General features: G+C 31.3%; 1 protein-coding gene across 2 annotated transcripts in view; it reads right to left on the reverse strand.

Annotated features, from left to right (window-relative positions):
- VPS13C (vacuolar protein sorting 13 homolog C) overlaps nucleotides 1-18,887 on the reverse strand; it is a 206,026-nt gene that overhangs the window by 159,484 nt on the left and 27,655 nt on the right. For both annotated transcript variants that reach the window (XM_074234293.1, XM_074234294.1), the window contains exons 6-12: nucleotides 11,336-11,445; nucleotides 10,806-10,865; nucleotides 7,127-7,186; nucleotides 6,707-6,787; nucleotides 5,421-5,484; nucleotides 2,234-2,361; nucleotides 497-603 (exon numbers count right to left, since the gene is read on the reverse strand). In XM_074234293.1, coding sequence (XP_074090394.1) covers nucleotides 497-603; nucleotides 2,234-2,361; nucleotides 5,421-5,484; nucleotides 6,707-6,787; nucleotides 7,127-7,186; nucleotides 10,806-10,865; nucleotides 11,336-11,445 — 610 coding nt within the window. The remainder of the gene's footprint in view (nucleotides 1-496; nucleotides 604-2,233; nucleotides 2,362-5,420; nucleotides 5,485-6,706; nucleotides 6,788-7,126; nucleotides 7,187-10,805; nucleotides 10,866-11,335; nucleotides 11,446-18,887) is intronic.

Here is an 18,887-nt window from a genome sequence, read left to right on the forward strand (position 1 = left end):
CTGGCCTGAACTTATTATAAAAATCTATTAAAAGAGGTATGCATTTATGTTTCCTTGGTATCCAAGCCATGTGAAGCAGCTGAGTAAGGCCCCAAACAAGCTGAGTGGATCCTATTGTGGGAGATCTATGGAAGGACATATTAAGAGGCACATAGTATGAAAAGATCTGTATAGGTAGAGATCTACAGATAGGAAAAAAAGTTCACCTACAACTGGAGGAAGAACCCACAACAAATGGATCATCAATACATTTTTAAATGACCATATCATGGGGCAGTTGGGTGACACAGTGGAGCATCAGCCTTAGAGTCGGGAAGACCTGAGTTCACCTCTAGCCTCAGACACTTAATAATTACTAGCTTTGTGACCTTAGGCAAGTCACTTCACCTCATTGCATTAAATAAAATTACAAAAAAAAGAAAAAATGTCCATAACATCCTGATAACTATAATAATTTTTTTTCAAGAAAAAATTAAAGAATAAGTCTACAACTTACCATTGTCGACCATTAGTATGTAATGGTAAATAAGGTCTATATTTCCTGTATGGAGCATTCCTAATCATATAATCCACTGATTCCAGAAGATCAATCATACTGAGGTACTACCAAAACAAAAACAAAACAGTAATTATTTGATCATTTATATATAAACATATACTATATTTCCCCATGTATAAGATGCACCATTTTTCAAAAAATTTGTGGCCTACAAAGTGGGTGCATCTTATACAGTGGTTGTAGATTTTACTTGCATTTCTGCTTTTTCGTGCTTGTTTTGTTTATGTTCATTGTTTCACATCTGTTACCAGTATACTGGGTTACATTTTGCCACGTTCTGCCCAGAAATGGCTCAGAAAAGATTTTTCATACAGTGCTGAATCCAAATTCAAAGAGATCCAGTTTGCAAAAGTGAATGGAAATTGTGCTGCTGAACGTCAGTTTGGTACTCCTCCAACTGAGAAAACAATCCAAGACTGGCTGCGGGAAGAAGAAACCCTACTGAAAATGCCACAGCAGAAGAAGACTATGAGAGGCAAGTTAGCCAAATGGCCTGATTTAGAGAGGGAATTGAAGATATAGATTGAAGAGCAAAGAGCCACTGGAATTCTTGTGTCCACAAAGATGGTTCAGCAGGAGGCAAGAAGAATTGCTGATATAAAAGAAAAGAAGTTACTGATTTCAAAGAAGGATGTGATTGTTGCTTCAGGTTCATGAAATAGAATGGACTAAGTATACGTCCACACACAGACTTGCCCAGGGAGTGCATGTGATCAACCACAGACCACTGTACAAGCAGGAAAGCAGGCAGAGCCTCTCCTAAGACAGTGATTTGTCATCAAACACAGATGAGGATGAGATCATGGATGGGAGTTTTGATAATGTTGAGTTGTACTATGAATTTTATGATAAAAAACATAATTCAATAATTTTATGTAATACATTTTTTTCAAACTTTGGGCAGCAAAATTAAGGTGCATCTTATATATAGGGAAATATGGTAAATTTCCCAAATTTAAAAATCAGCTTCCCAAATAAGTATATCACCCTCTACTAAGGTCTTTTTACGTCAAGTAAGTAAACACAGGGTTCTGAAAGATATATTAGAAGGCAAGCTCTGGTATGTTCCAAAAAACTAAAAAAGCTGCTGGTAGAGGACTAGGTATTGCATTGTATACCTGCTATCTAAGGGCCCACCAAGCTAAATATACAAAAATTTAGGAGTTAATTTTTTGACCACTTACAAAGAGTTTTTAATCTGCATGTTCCTTCTGAACTCTAGGTTTCATTGAAGCTTAGTAGAACAGAAACAGAATTACAAATCCTCATTAGGTCCCTTAGCCTTCCTCCTCAATTTCTCAGAATCTATCCTTAAAACAAATGGTCTAGGTAGGGAGAACTTAAAAAAACTCCATCTGTATGGCTTCTCCCTATCATCAAAAGTTCAATATTCAATATTTTCCTACTTCTAAAACATACATGAAAAAAATCTCTAGAAACTTCCATTAATAATCAGGAAAAATATGTAGTTTGCTATAATCCATCAAAATTAATACTTTTAAGAAATGAAAAGATTACAATAAATAATAATCCTTGACTCTCATTTTTTTAAATATAAAAAAACATAAAATTTCCATGAAATAATCAAAATGTCCAAAGCTGCATTCAAGATGATGGCATAGGAAGTGAAGATTCTATAATTAAGAGCAAAAATAATTCCCAAGAACCTCTTACCTGGGGTTTGGTCAATTCAATAGCAATGTTCTGTACTTCTATATTGCAATCAAGTTTGGGTGTTTTGAGTTCAGTTTCCGCCAGAGGATTCATATAGAGTTTGGCAGAAGCAGATATTGGCCTGAAAACTTACATAAAGTTATGAGATATATTTTTGCATTATAAGTAACCTACTGGAAATAATAACATGCAATAAAATGGTAAATTAAATACTTATCCTCAAAAAAGTATCTATGCACCTTCAATATTTATATATAACCCTGAAACTAAGCATAATATAACAAACTAATGATTTTGTGGTAGACTAAAGGAAAAAGTAATTGTGCAATTCTGAGATTTCAAAGTCCTAGCACACTAGGCTGTGTGGAAAATTTGTGGAAAAACTACAGAAGAACATAGAAAAGTAACATAAGGTAAGCAAGCATAGATGGTCTACAATGTTCATAACTAGATAAAATATATACACTGATGGGATCAGAGATTCAACTGAGTGTATGAATGGCTTCATATGGAAAATATATAATCATATGTATATATAATTCTTGTTCAATTTTCTGCTTTTTTGCTATCTACCATTTTGCCATTTACTGTTTACCTGTTCATTCTGTAAGTTCTATCAAAGAAGAAATAATAAATAAAGCAGAATTCAAGTCAATCTTTTGTAAAACTCAGAAATAGGATTATAAATAAAATATGTTAAGTTATACAGAAATTTCTGAAAAATTGATTTGAGATGGAAAACAGGATTTTAAAAGATCTGCTAAAAAACATGTTAACTATTGACTCTTCTAGAAATTAACTATATGTTACAATACATTCTTTTAAATATCTTATCATATTGACAATATCTTCCATCAGATGTATAGGCAAAATTCCAAAAGTCAAACAAAAAGTTAAACTGATTATCAGTATGATTAAAGAATGGATATTCATTAGTTATCAAAATACAGAATTTAAAAAAATTTTAATAATCAAAAAAATAAATTTTTTAAATTGTTTGCTATTTTTCATTCAGAGTAGAAAACTCCTAATATAATTCACCATAGTTAAATCTGAATAAAGTTCAGTAACTCTTTAAGGCTCATCTCTCTGGTTTCCTTTTTAAAAGCAAACCTGACATTGAGAAAACCATATAATATATATATTTGATTTTAAAAGAAGAACAAAAGGATAAATAACTCAATATATAATGGTGCTGGATATTATTTCTTAAAGCTAAAAAGAGATGGTACTAAAGACAATGAATCTGTCAGGGTCTGTTTTAACCAAAACACTTTTTAGTTTTCAAGAACAGAAAACCTTGGAAATGTCATCAGTAATTATCTAATCCAACCCATTTGAATAAGAATCCTTTCTATTATGAAGCAGTAATCTGACCCTTACTTTAGGTCTTTGGGGAGGGGGGAGAAGGAGAATCAGGGAGGTGACATAGGTGCTGGTTGTAAGTCTAGCCCTTGGTCCACCCTAAGACCAGGAGAATTCTAAACAGTCGGAAGAATTATGAGTACAATCTACTGGTCCTGAGCCTATGCATTTGACCCTGAGTCTTCAACATAATAAGCCTGCATCTGGAAAATTGGATTCCTGAACCCCTCCAAACAAATAAAAACAGGATTAGATCAGGAAATGGGATTCAGTTTCTCTACCTAAAAACGGAGCCTCTCTCCTTGTAACCCTCCAAACCTCTAGGGAGAAAGAAAGAAAAAAGATAGGAGAATGGTATTAGGCAAGGGATTGGCTTTTTGGGAGATAGGCTGTAATAGTGGTCAGGAACTGGCTACCATAACCTTCTCCTCTAGTTTTTTCTATGAAATACAGTTACTAGCCATAAAGTGTCATTATCAGAGTCTCCATTCCAGATATCTTTTGCCCTCTACCTCATTCGGCTTCCTTTGCTCATATTCTTCTGACTTTTTTCTCCATGTATATCAATCACTGTTCCTAATCTAGACCAGTCTACCTGCAAAAAAGGAGAGACTTAAAAGAGAGTTAGATGAACTTACAGGAAGCCCTCATTCCTCAAGCATGTTATTTATGAAAGTAGTACCCTGAGGCAGCTAAGTGACACAGGGAATAGAATACCGGCCCTGGAATCAGGAGGAGCTGATTTCAAATTTGGTCTCAGACACTTAATTGCCTAGCTATGTGATCAAGGGCTATGAGACAAGTCACTTAACCCCATTGTCTTAAATAAAATTTAAAAAACAAAAAGAAAATAGTCCCCTTATGGCTGTGACTCTCTTGTGCTTTTAGGTGATGGAAACTTGGGACTCTAGCCCAATTCTGTTCCTCAGTTTCTAGTTTTGCTTTGTTCCTACTCTCTAATTCAGGGAATCCCTAGGACACAAAAGAATCAGTGCTTGGGTAATCCTGAGACTGAAGTAGAGCTCATGATTGCTCATTTCAAGAGGGAGGCCTCTTAACTCCTACTTGATCCTCAGTCATGGTCTTCCTGACTCATATGAATGCTACTCAGGTACTGCATTGCAAATTATTTGGGGCAAGAATATGGAGCAGTAGGAGCAGATAATGCCTTAGGTCTCCACTACTGGTAAGACTCAAGTTCCAGAGCACTACTTCAGGTTAATTCAACTAAATATTTATTAGGCACCAAGAAAAAAGTGCTGAATCAAAAAAAACTGGGTCATTTATTATATGGAAAAAAACTAACATTACATAAAAGGACTAATTAGGCATTCAATATAGAAAGTAAGGATTTAAGTCTTAAAGTCAAAGAATTGATAGTGGAATATACCTCCCTCCTTTTGGTAGAAGTATGGCAGATTATTAATATTAAGAAAGATTTAGGATTTATAATAACATGCGTGGTCACTGGGATTATTTGTTTTGTTTAGGTGAGTGGATTTTACTGAAGTAATTACTGAGAAGTGATTTCTACTTCTTTTTCAAAGAATCAGGGAAAAAATTATTTTAAAAAGGGGCAAACATTGTTTTATCCAGCAGATACCTAGAAAAAGATTTTAATTGAAAAACATTAATGATTTATTCCACAATAATTAGCTCTAATTCAAATAACTCAATACTTTGAAATGTTGATATATTTTTTATAAAGCTATTTAAAAAAACCAGCTTTTCATTCCACTTCAACTAACCTCATTAAGTATGTTTAGAAAATATATATAGGAAGAATAAAAAGCCAAACAGATTAATTTTAAGCATTACTTACTATATTGATAGTTTGGAGATCCAATGCTACTACTACTGGAAGGAATTCCACTTTTCAAATGATCCTAACCAAAGGGAAAAAATTTGAAAATAATCAAAACAAAAGAAACAAGAGAAATAGATGTTGAAATCATATTACATATGTATGAATAAGTATATATGCAGGTAATATATGTATCACATATATCATATAGACATTATAAATTATGAGATGAAAAGAATTTTTCCAAATTTAAGAACTGAATAATAACTCTTTATGCTCCTTTTTAGAACTTCATTTAGGACATTATTCTCCTTTTTGAATCCAAAATGCAAAAAATAAGTTATAGATTCATATTTTGTTTCAAGAAATAAAGAAATTGTTCTAAAATAATTCTAAAGACTTAGAAATGCATGTTAGAATACTAATAGAAATTTAAATTTAAAGAGTTACATATTTAGTTCTCAAAAATAACACTTCACAGTCATTACAATTAGTATCTACAGAATCAAAGATTTGAAAGGACAACTTTAGAATATATATGTCTGAGTGAGTGTGTGTGTGTGTGTGTGTGTGTGTGTGTGTGTGTGTGAGTGTGTGCGTGTGTTTGTGTGTGTGAGAGAGAGAGAGAGAGAGAGAGAGAGAGAGAGAGAGAGAGAAATAAGGTTGTGTCAGTTTAATCTTTATCTGTAAAAGAAAATTTAGCTCTATCCATGAATGGGCCATTCATGAAGTAAACAGTTCTAAATAAAATGCATATTCAATAAAAATATATTTTTCAACTATTCACTCAATTATGTAAACAGCAGTGAAAAATGCTGGTACCTTTTTTAAAAAGTGAGACATCTAACTAAGATTAGATACCTCAGACACAATTTTTGTTTTCAGATAGGGAAATAGAAATTGTGATATGAAAAATCCTAATGCTATTTCTTTACTAATTTTAATTAGTGTTTCTAAGTAAAAATTATTCTATGACTAAATATTTTTCTAAATGAATACTTTTTATTCATTCCTTTTAACATTTACCTAAATATTTCAAGGATACTTAAGATACTTAGACTCCAGAGTCCAAATCATCTCATGGCCCCTTTTAAATGTTAAGACCACAAAATATACTGAGGCCAAGAAATTTATCACTTTGAATCCAACTTGATGATGTGTTTATCTGTGTTGTTGTCAAACATAAACACTCAGACAAATAAGAGACAAGGCTGGGTTAAGACTCACACTGCTTCAATGAGATATTTAAATGCATTTACATTTTCAAGTACATATCTAGACAATAAATTCATAAGGTGAATTACCATTATTTGTTCCTTGGATCGCCGGTAACAGGTACTGCAATTTACATTCAAATAGGCACTAAGACTATCAAGACGAACGAGCTATGAAAGAACAAAGATTAACTTAATAACTGTATTATCTCTTAAAAAGCTATAGAAGAAAAATTACAAACATTCTACTCAATTTAAATTCAGAAAAATTTCATGGAAATATCATATGAAGGAAATATAAGACCACAGAAATTTGGAGTTATTAAAGGAAGATATTATTAAGAAATTAAAACTCTGAGAAGTTGATTTTTTTCAGGCATAAAGAGAGTAAAAAGGCTAGGATTAGAACCAATAATTCCTGTTTTCAGTTCAATGTACATTCTATAGAATCAAAGTACTCTTAAAGGATAAATCTTCCTATATTAGGAAATGTGAAAATTCATCTCTAACCTTGTATATGATCTTTGCAGCTTCATTTAATATACATGGAGTCCAATTTTCATTAGCAGTCTAAAGAATGAAAAGGAAGATAAATTCAAAACTTGAAAAGGAAAAAAATGCATAAAACAAATATCTTTTGTTCAAAAGAAGAAACCTACAAAAAGAAATATGACACTGATTCTTCTCTGAAGAATATAACTTTATTGCAACAGGAAAAAATAAGAGTGAAAATGAAATTAATTAAATTTTCTATCTTATTCTGGATCGTTGTAACTAGTTTATGATTCAAAGAATATTTTTTAAAGTTTATTAGAGAAAATTCTTCATTTAATTGTATCTGAAAAATCAGTACCAAGAAGTGATTTAATAACAGTTGATGATATGAAAGCATATATAATATGACCTCAAAAGTTGGCAGCATTAATAAAATAAATTACAATAAGCTATTAATTTACCAAAAAAGACAAAAATTAAAAACTCCACTATTCACTTTATATAGTAATCAATTAATTGGTTTTTCTCCACTGAAGACGAGGAAGTTTGTTTCAAGAATAGCTATGCTTCTAAATTTTAAGTAGAAATTAAAATATTTTTTATATATTTATTAGGGCAATATTTTTTAATCTAAGGGAATATAGTTACACAGGTTGGGAGGGCAGTGATGGGTCCCTAACTACATTATTGGAAACAATATTTATTTGAATATTTGGTTGGATATCTGTAAACACTAATGGCTAAAAATATTATATGTCCAAATATATTATAAAAAAGGGTTTCCACCTCAAAAAAAAGGACAGACGAGTTTAAAAAAATAAATCTGGAAGCGGCTAAGTGGCGCAGTGGATAGAGTACCGGCCCTGGGGTCAGGAGTACCTGAGTTCAAATCCACTTAATAATTACCGAGCTGTATGGCCTTGGGCAAACCACTTAACCCCACTGCCTTGCAAAAAACTAAAAAAAAAAATAATAATAAAAAATAAATCTGCTTTTCGTATATAGATTTATAAGGATAAGAAGAAGAAACCAGGAAGAAAAAAAAAGAATGGAAGATTAACCTAGGGTGAAAAAGAGGGAAGGGGCTGGAAGGGTGCTCATCTTGAAGTAAACATCAATCTAACTTTTGAAAAATGTGTCTAACAAATTCAATCACATAAAGTAACACAAATGTCACAAGACTGCGAGGATTTTTTTTTCCTACACTAGAAAACGTTTTAAAAAAATGTTTAATATGCACCTCTCACTTTTAAGAAATACTGAGATTTTTTTCCACCCTTTTAGGTAAACTGAATTATACATATATACATAGTTCTTCCCTAAATGCTTCTGTATCTTTCTCTTCTTTCATCCCCTCATTCTAATCACTATTTTTCTTATCACCAAATTTCTTTCTTTCCAATTTCTGCTTCATATAAGGCCATAATATAGATTTAAAATATATCCTATGAATATAACTAAAATAATCTTATGCTTCCTATCCTAATTCTAAAAGCAAATTAATAAAATTACTCTGGTACTCTGAGAAAAATAATAAAATTAAGTTGCTTTTGAATTGTCACCCATGGTTTATTTTATCAATGAACCAAAACAAAAAAAATTTCTAATTCCTCAACTGTCCAAGTAGGAATACTTGCTCTTCTCACTCTACTTTTGTTGTCATAAACACATAGAATCCAAATTTATATGTATATACTTATGCCCCAAAAGAGTTTATGATGAAGTCTATAAACACTAAAGATTTGTACAAACCCTATGAATATTTCACAATCAGAGAATGTCAGAGCTATAAAGCAGGATATTAGAAATCATCTAGTTCAGTATTTCAAACTCAAGTAGATATAGGGGCTACTAAACCATAACTAAGGTTCCCTGCAAGCTGCCTATCAACTTAGAAATTCACATATTAATATTATCTATGTTTTATTGTATTTTGTTTATTTTGTTAAATATTTACCAATTACATCTTAATCTAGTTCCTACTGCACTCAGTTCCTAATTTTTCAGAAAAGGCAACTTAAATGGAAAATTAGTGGAAGAGTCAGAATTCTAAGTCAGGGATCCTCACTTACCCAGGGAGGAATGAGACAGGAAAAACATCAGGAAAATTCAGAATCATGGAAGCCAATGAAAGAGTTTTGAAACAAAGATACTTTGGATTGACAGATTAGAAGGAAGAAAAAGATTCCAAACAGCCATTGTGTGATGAAATTCAGTAAAAAGATTAGCAAAGGATTGCTGACCAAGTGAAAGGGTTCAGCTAACATATAACAGAATGACTTTGCATGATAAATGAGTAACAATCCATTCAAAGCCTAACTTTGACCTTTACAATTCTAATACAAAATAAAAAGATTCAAGATTTACAATATCTACTCATAGCACTGCTTTTTAAATGACATTTTACAAAAAAGTTGAAACAAAATATTATGTATATAAATGACTATAAATTACTAGATTAACCAGAAAAATCTCTTAGAATCAATGCAGCTGGAGTCTAAGAGCATAACTTTTCCTTGGTGGCACCTCAAAGTCAAATAAGAATAGGTAAAGAAATATGAATGCAATTAATCACAGTAAGTTCCTTTCATAACCCTTGTCAGCCTCTTGAAACTGCAATACAGATAACAGAAAATCATACTACAAATTAAAAAAATCTATGTAACACTGCAATATTTGAGGAGTGAATAGGAAAGTATTAGAGAAGGAAGAGAACACAAGTAAACATTATGTTTATTTAATATGTTCACTTAATAAAATTCCTGAATTCTGAAATGAATATAAAAAATGATCACTATTCTGCAAACATCTTTCAGAATCACAAATTACCAGTTTATAAATCTTCATGTCACAAGCACATATAACAAATTTTTTAGACATCTGTATATAACTGCCATAATTTTAAAGGTATCTGTAGAATTTGTGGAATTGTTTTAAATTCCACAATTCAAATTCAATTCTTTTCCAAATCTACTGTATTATTGACAGCATTTGTATAGTGAATGGGTCTGTTTTTCCTTTCAGCTAAATATGTCAATTTCTCTATTAAATACAAGAGGTTGCTGAACACTTATAATCAATAAGGTAAAAATTCTTTTCCTTTACAGGACAATCAGTTTAATATAATTCTCCTGTAAAATAATTCAGCTGGTAATATTTGTTGAGTGAATTTTCCTTATACTTTCCAATTTTTGTCTTTAGCTCAAGGCATATAATCTGATTATCTCAATAAATCACACTACAAAAATTGAAAGTGGAAATTCTGAATGTAGCATTAGGCTGCAATTCCCAATTACTCACAAAGATATTAACTTCTTTGCTAAAAAAAGAATTTCTTTTAAGAATTAGTTATTGATTATAGAATCTTTGAAACTTATTTCATTTGTTTTTGTATCCCCAGAGTCTAGGATAGTGGACAATATGCATACAATAAAAGGTTATGGATTTTATGATAAAACAGATAATTTGATTTTTTTTATTAAATGCACTAGTTATAAAAACTAACTCAATTTTTCAGAAAAATACAGAATTAACATGACAACTTTTCACTGAATACTCTTGACCAAAAAAAGGGCAGTGACCATAAAAATAAATATTCACAGTAATCTACAAGTACTATAAATAACTCATTCTCTGTCTTTATAATAATACTTAACATATATCATAAAAACTATTGAAATAAAATCAACATTACCAAAAGACTAAGTTCTCCCAACGTCATTCCCAAAGAAAGAGGTCGCTTTGGGTCAGTAATCTATCAGGAAAAAAAAAAATGAAGTGAAATGAAATATAAACACTTCAAAACAGAACAGACATATGTCTATAATAGAGATATATATCTTTCCATAGCCATTATTTATATTTCCCCTCACTATCTAACCTGCTAGTCAAAGCTTACCTATGCAAAAAAATTATAAAAGGACAACTTTTGGTAAATTTATAGGTGGTAAGAGACAGGAGGAACCCATACTTTAACCCTTTAAAAGCTAGTCCAGGAATATCATGAATAGCAATGAAGAAAAACCACAATTCTCCAGGTTTGGGGTTAAGTGCTTTGCCCAAGGCCACACAGCTAGGCAACTGATTAAGTGTCTGAGGTTGGATTTGAACTCAGGTACTCCTGACTCCAGGGCTGGTGCTCTATCCACTGCGCCACCTAGCCACCTCAATTTCATTGACTTTTAAAATTATTATCAAAAATATAGCAAATTGTATTGAACTTACATCATCTTCATACTTAATATGAATATCTGTAATTTTCACTTGTACATTTTTTATGACCTGAGTTGCCAGTTTTTCCAAAAATGTATCCTTTTTTTCTTTCTTTGGCTTATCTATGAGAAAACAGAGAAATATCAAATTAAGTTAAACAGTTGATATTTGGATTCAATATACCAGATATACAATGATCTTGTAAGTCAATACATTTTGAAGAGAAATTTTTTCACCACTGAAAAGTTTTTTCAGCTCTGTTATACATTTAAGAAGCACCATCAACTCCCAATTTGACATTATGTTTAGACTGACATAACATTTTAATGAATGCGTTCAAAAAAATAAATCATATAGCAAGATATTTGAGACAAGACATGATAAAAAGCTACATATGCCTACCTTTTGAGCGATCAAGACCTTTAAAATGTTTCTTAAAATACTTTTTGTGCTTTTTACGTTTACGTCCTTCTCAATGGAAGCATTTTTGTGAGAAAAGGATAGAATGCAAGTTAGACTATTAGAAGAGAAAAACAAGAGGAAAAGACAGATTTCTTCCTGAGGGCAAACCTCTCTAAACTCATTTTACCTCTTTCAGAAAAAGCTTCTACCATCTCATGTACAAATAAGTTATGAAACCCAGTTACCACTAAGGTTAAAATTTTTTTAAATCTAAATAAATTAGCAATAAGTTTACCTGAAAGTGGGTAGCAAATTCAAATATTTCCCATATTCAAATATGTATTGCTCTTTAAAAATATTTCCCTAGCTTTTTACAACTTCATTTTTAATTTGAATATGTTGGCAATACTTTGGAAACCTAATACATTAATGATTCAAAAAAAAGAACCTTTGGGCAAAGGTGCTGGTACATGTTTGATGCAAGGGGCCACAGGAATATAAACCTAAATTTCTCATCACTTCCTAAAAATACAATGCTAACAGTACTATTTTTTATTGATTACCCTGCTCATCAGCACTTATTCCTTAAAAACTTCAGAAGAGGAGTATCTACAGAGCACAGAAACAACACAAAATCGAATCCATAAAGAAACTATAACTAAAACTTATTTTATAATAATATATTTGCCCCAAATTTATTTATTAGATTTTTAGGTTCATATTTTAGCAATATAAAGAAAAAACTGAACAAAAGATTTAAATCAGATTTAAAATAATTAACCTTCATTTTGCCTTGTTATATGTTGCATTATTTTTCATTAAAATTAAATTACTGAATAAAACATTTTAAAATGTTCAGTAACACAGATGGACTCTTGGCCCATAATAATAGTTTCAGCCTGCCTCCTTCACATTCTTGCACTTTCTGAATTAAAAAAAAAAAAGAATAAGCAGAATGTATGAAGGGGATATATACCAAATTTAAAATCACTGGCAAATTAATGATTCATCTATTCTTTTTATGGTACCATGAAACAAGCATGCAATATGAATTATTTCTTAAACCTAACCAATTATTCAAGAATATCACCTTCAGCAAAATTATCCTATTATTTCATAATCAACAGTAGTAACTACAGACCAAAATTTAAATACAAGAAAGTTTATTTTTTAAGAAGAGACCAAAAAATAAATGGAATCTCAATTAATGAAGTTTTCTTTTACATTTAACCCATTCAGGTGACAATGTATTAACAACACTCATCAAATAGTATTTGTTACTGTTTGAGGTATTAAAATATTATCATGGAATTAACTAGATCCAAAGGCTCAGCTTATATCCTAGCAAAATCTGGCAAAATTATCTAACATTGGTGAAGATTAGACATTGTTCATAGCTTGTCAAATTTTCTAAGTAAGCATTGAATTACTACAGATTCTAATGCTATAGTCTATATTAAAAGAGTAACTACACAATCTAGATCAACCTTTGAGAATCTTTCATGCTTGAATCTCCCAAAATAAATACATATGATAGGAAGAAATATTATTCCTAACCTTGTGACAAAGAGCAATTTTCTTGAATGTTTTGACAAGTGATGTGCAAATTGTTTAATATATCATAATGAAACCATTTCCAGCTAGATCAGTGGTTTCAATTATAGCATTTTAATATAAAGACAAACTTTTCCTTGTTATTTAATTAAACTTCTAAATAAAACTAGACATTAATATAGTGATCTGTAATTTAACCATGGAATTTACTATATAAAGGACTACTTTCTGTGAAACTTACAGCAAAGCAAATCAACATCCCTCAATGTGTTTTTTATGGAAAACCAAAATTTTGAAATGTGGTTATCAAAATGCCTTAAAAATGTAATACTACTTATAAAGTACAACAAAGCCATAAACCAATATTTTAAACTCCAAAAGTTACTTAAGATTGGAATAGCAGAGCAGGCTCCCAAATTCATGACATTATGAATGATATTCCCAAACTATCCAAAAGTGCTATTCCACAACAAATGAGCTTTAATCCAAAAACACAAGCATGAAAAAATGCTATTTTGTAATTAGAGAAAATAATATAATTAATCATGCATACCCACCAGGCTTGACGTCCTTGCAAACAAAGTTCTCCAAGCCATATATGAACTCCCCTGAGTGTACGCCTGCATCCCCATGGTAGCAATAACCAAAATGCAAGGTATTTATAAGACTGTTGAGGAAATTTACCTTTCATTCAATATATAATATACTTTTTAAACATAATCCACTGAATAGAGTATCATTTCACAAGACAACTGAGATGAGATTATACTGAACTAATCTATTACTAAGTAAACAGGTTGGTTCAATAAAATCTCAGTTCAGAATGCTTCTGAAATAGTATTCCTGTCTTTCTATTTTTATTATTTAAATGTAAGACTGAATAAATTTTATTTCATCAATTTAAGAGTTAAGATATTGTTTATAATGTGAAATTTCCAAAATCCAGAGAACACATCAACTATGGCTAATGCTTTACTAACTTCATCAATACTAGTCAAACATTTCTAAACAAAATATGTTTTAACCTTTGATTTTTTCTTTGCATAGTGAGAGATAAAAAACTGATAACCACAGATCTAGTTTCAATTCTACCATACAAGAATTGAGCTAATTTAAGCATCCAAAAAAAACCAAAAAATTCTTGAAAGGGAAATTAAAATTTACACCACTTTGGAAATGAAAGATTTGAAAAAAATAAAAATGACTAAGCTACAAAGATTTTAAATAATATTATAGAAATTATACTAACCAAATTTGAACCAAGAAAAGAGACAAGAAAATGTAATTCCCTCTCTTCTTTTCAGAGGTAGGAAACTATGGGTGTAGGATACTTTATAAACTCTCAGACTGATTGATGTTTTAGCTAGTTTTAATGAAATGGTTTTTTTTCTTTCCCTTTTAAAATATGTCTTATAAGGGATACTCATTTCTCTGCACCAAGGAGGAGGAGGGGGATATTTTTCAGAATAAAGATGGTATAAAAATATATCAATAAAAATAAGATTGTTTAAAAAAAAGAATTGCAAAACTTCTCTTTTCTTTCTAAACCTACATACCAACATTTTCAGCCATTCCTCTAAATAGAAAATTTCAAACCATAACTTATTGAGATGTCATCCACCATGAAACTCTTCACCCCTTTATTCTATATGCCAAAGACCTTTGGCATCAGTCATTCTCTACTCCTTCACTTAAATTTCTAAGAAAAAGAGACCCTTCTCCTCTCAGTGTCCATAAAAACCATTTCAAAACAATCATTTAAAATATGGTTGATCAAGGAGAAATAGTGACACCAAAAAGTCCTCAGGGTTTCATTATGATTTCCTTTTTTTGACAAATTTACTAAACCATATGGATAAAGTCTGCATAGATTTTAGTCAAACTTTTGATAAAGTTTGTAATTATTGTAGAAAAGATGAAAAGAAATGGATTAAATAATAATACAATGAACTCTAAACCAACTTGACTGAAAGAACATAATTCATCATCAAGAAAATGTTAAGAAGTCACAAGTGGTGACTTGTGCTTGTCCCTATGCTATTTAACATTTTTATCAATAGCTTAGATAAAGGAATATAACCTAATTTGCAGATGAAAGAAAACTAGGAGGAAGAGGTAATATACTATAGACCATAGAACCAATCAAGTGATATGACAGTCAAAAAAAATCTCTTCCGGGGCAACTAGGTGGTACAGTGAATAGAGAACAGGCCCTGGAGTCAGAATGACCTGAATTCAAATCCAGACTCAGACACTTAACAGTTACTTAGCTGTATGACCTTGGGCAAGTCGCTTAACCCCACTGCCTTAAATAAAAATTAAAAAAAAAAAACTCTTCCAAGAACAGGGAGGCCTTAATCCCACTGTAATCTAACCTCATAATGCCTCCCCAAGAATAGCATGTTCAGTTTGGGGTACCATGGTTTAAAGAACACTAATAAGGTGAAGAGTATTCAGGGGTAACCAAGATAGTAAAAGGTTAAGAGGCCATTTAAAGTCTTATAGGGATCAATTAAGAAACTAGGTATGTTTAACCAAAGCTTGCAAACTAGGTATTAACCTCCTCTCTCTCTCTCTGTCTCTGTCTCTGTCTCTGTCTCTGTCTCTGGTCAATTCAACCTTCATAATATGGCTCATATATTACTCTTTCTCTTATGACACCATACTGGTACAGGCTCTCAACACCTTATGCCTAAGTTTTTCCAACAACTTTATAAAGGTCTCCTTACCTCAGCTCTCCCCCTCAAATCCATCCTCCAGTCAGCAATCAGAGTGATCAGTCAAAACCTTAGGTCTGACATTTCTAATGGCTTCCTCACCTTCTCCAGCCTCAGAAACTTAATAATTGCCTAGCTGCATGACATTGGGCAAGTCACTTAACCCTATTGCCTTAAATAAAAAAAAAAAATCTCACCTTTTACAAGAAGCCTTTGCCAACTGATGCTGGGCCTTCCCTCAGAGATCATCTCTGATTTATTCTTTATATACCTTGCTTTTGCATAGTGGTTTGTTTGTATGTGGTGTACCTGCCCCCATTACACTATGGGAAAGGGCTATTTCTAGCACAGTGACTGGCATGTATTTAATAAATGTCTGTTGACCTGACTTGAAATGACATCCATCTTCAAGTATTTGAAAAGATAATTATTTGAAAGAAGGAGTTGAACTGTATCCTTTGGTTCCAGAGGGTAGAACCAAGAACAAGAGTAGAAAATGTAAAAAAGAGGCAAATTTAGGTCAAAAAAAACTTTTCTAACAATCAGAAAAATCCAAAAATGAAATACCACTTTGGTATTGGGGATCGGTTCCCATATTTGGATTTAATACAGAAATAAATGTCTGCTTGTCAGATATGTTATATGGGAAGTTTCTTTCAGGTGTTGGATGGACATGGAAGGTATAAAAGTCCCTTTCAATTCTCAAACTCTGTGGTAATAAACAAAAAAAGTATTGAGCTATATTAAACTTATAGGGACTTTTGTGATACTTTTGAGCACTTCTTTCCAAAATTCTGTAATTCCTAAATCAAAATTTTAGACCTAGTGAAAGATTAAAATTTCAAATGCCTTTGCTCATTTTTTGTAACCATATGAATAAAAGTGATTTCCAATTTATTGATAAAATATTTTTTTAATTTCAGGGGATATTTACATATTAACTGTTAGTATCATTAAGATGTTAATGAGTACATAAAAGACTATATATTTCTACATATCAACAAAGTTTTAAACATGGTTATATAGAAAAGAATGTGGTCAGTAAGAAGACAAAATTTAATATGACTATCTTCCAGTTCTGTCTACAATATTTGACAATATTCACATGTAATCCTAAAATGTATTTTTAGAAATCATGTAATAAAGCAGATGATACCAAAGTAGAATTGATTTTCCAATTAAGAACAATGTTATAATTGAGGAAATTCCAGCTGAGAATTCTAGAATCCTAGCATCCACCCCAATGCTCTTCCAAGTATATTAATAGCCTTTTGTATATTCAAGACAAAGTAATCCTGTGCCCTAGGCAAGATATGAAAATTTAATTTCCCTCCTCCCTTTCCCCAAGGTATGAACATTATTTTGTATCTTTAAAATTAGTTTATTTCAAGTTGAAAGTATGGCAGTAGAAGGGCAATGAATTTAGTTCTATACATACAAAAATTTCTGTTAACAAAAGTATGATCATTTATACTTTAAAAAGCAATATTGGGGTGGGGTGGCTAGGTGGTGCAGTGGATAGAGCATCGGCCCTGGAGTCAGGAGTACCTGAGTTCAATCCAGCCTCAGACACTTAATAATTACCTAGATAATTACCTAGCTGTGTGGCTTTGGCAAGTCACTTAACCCCATTGCCTTGCCAAAAAAAATAAAAAAGGCAATATTAAAAACCTCCATTAAGTGGGGAATAGCTGAACAAGCTGTGGTCTATGGTTGTAATGGAATACTATTGTGCTCTAAGAAATGACAAGCAAGGTTTTAGAAAAACCTGGGAAATCTTATATGAACTCATAAAAACTGACATGAATAGAAGGGATCAGTGTGCATAGTAACAGCACTATTTATAAGATGATCAATTGTGAAAGACTCTGATAAAGACAATGATCCAAAACAATCCCAAAGGACCCAAGATAAAAAATGCTACCTACCTCTAGAGAGAGAACTAATAAATTCTGAATGAAAGCTGAATATACATTTTTTCTATTTTATTTATCTTGGGATTTTTTTTTCTGTTTTCTTTTGTAAAATTGCTAATATGGAAATGTGTCAATGTATAATAGAGAAAGGGAGAGGAGGGAGAGAGAATTTGGAATTTAACATTTTTTAAAATGAATGTTAAAAAATGTTACATGTATTTAGGAAATATTTAGCAAAATTTTTAAATTACAATAAAAAATAAAATAAAAAGTATCCCTCACTGTCCCACACCCTACTCTAGTCTGATTATACTAGTTTCTACAGTAAAAATTTGGCAAGTTTATTTTCACTTTTCTGATAACAAGTATCATGAATACATATTTAAAAACAACTTATTTACCAATTCCTCCTTCTAGTTCAAATATCAACTAAGTAGTAAGCACCTCCTGTATATATCAGGTCTGTACTAAGGACTGAGGATATAAAGAAGGTAAAAATTAGTCCCTGCTCTCAAAGAGTTAAAATCTCATGGGGGAGACACATGCAAACAACTACATATAAATAAATCATAAATAGGATAAATTGGAGACAATCTAGAAGGAAGGCATTAAGATTAAGGAAGAGTGGGAAAGGCTTCTTGCAGAATTTGGAACTTTAGATAGATTTGAAAGAAGTCACAGAAGCCAAGATGAAAGCATTGTTTAAGAGAAATCAAGTGAAAATACTTAGAGTCAGGAACTTTTTCTTAAAACAATCTCCACAAATTATGCAAAGTATAAGATATATTTTTGAAGGTGAGGAAGAAATAAAAAAAAAAAGGAACTTTCAGGTATAAAGTCACTATAACTATTGGAAAAAATAGATCTGATTTGTTTATTATCATAAAAAAAAGAATGGAATTCCAAATTTTTCCAAGTTATTCTTCCATCCACTGATTCAGAGAATGTTTGAATTTGAGAATGTTTCAGAGCAAA

This window comes from Macrotis lagotis, chromosome 4 (assembly GCF_037893015.1).
Source record: "Macrotis lagotis isolate mMagLag1 chromosome 4, bilby.v1.9.chrom.fasta, whole genome shotgun sequence".
Lineage (NCBI taxonomy): Eukaryota > Metazoa > Chordata > Mammalia > Peramelemorphia > Peramelidae > Macrotis > Macrotis lagotis.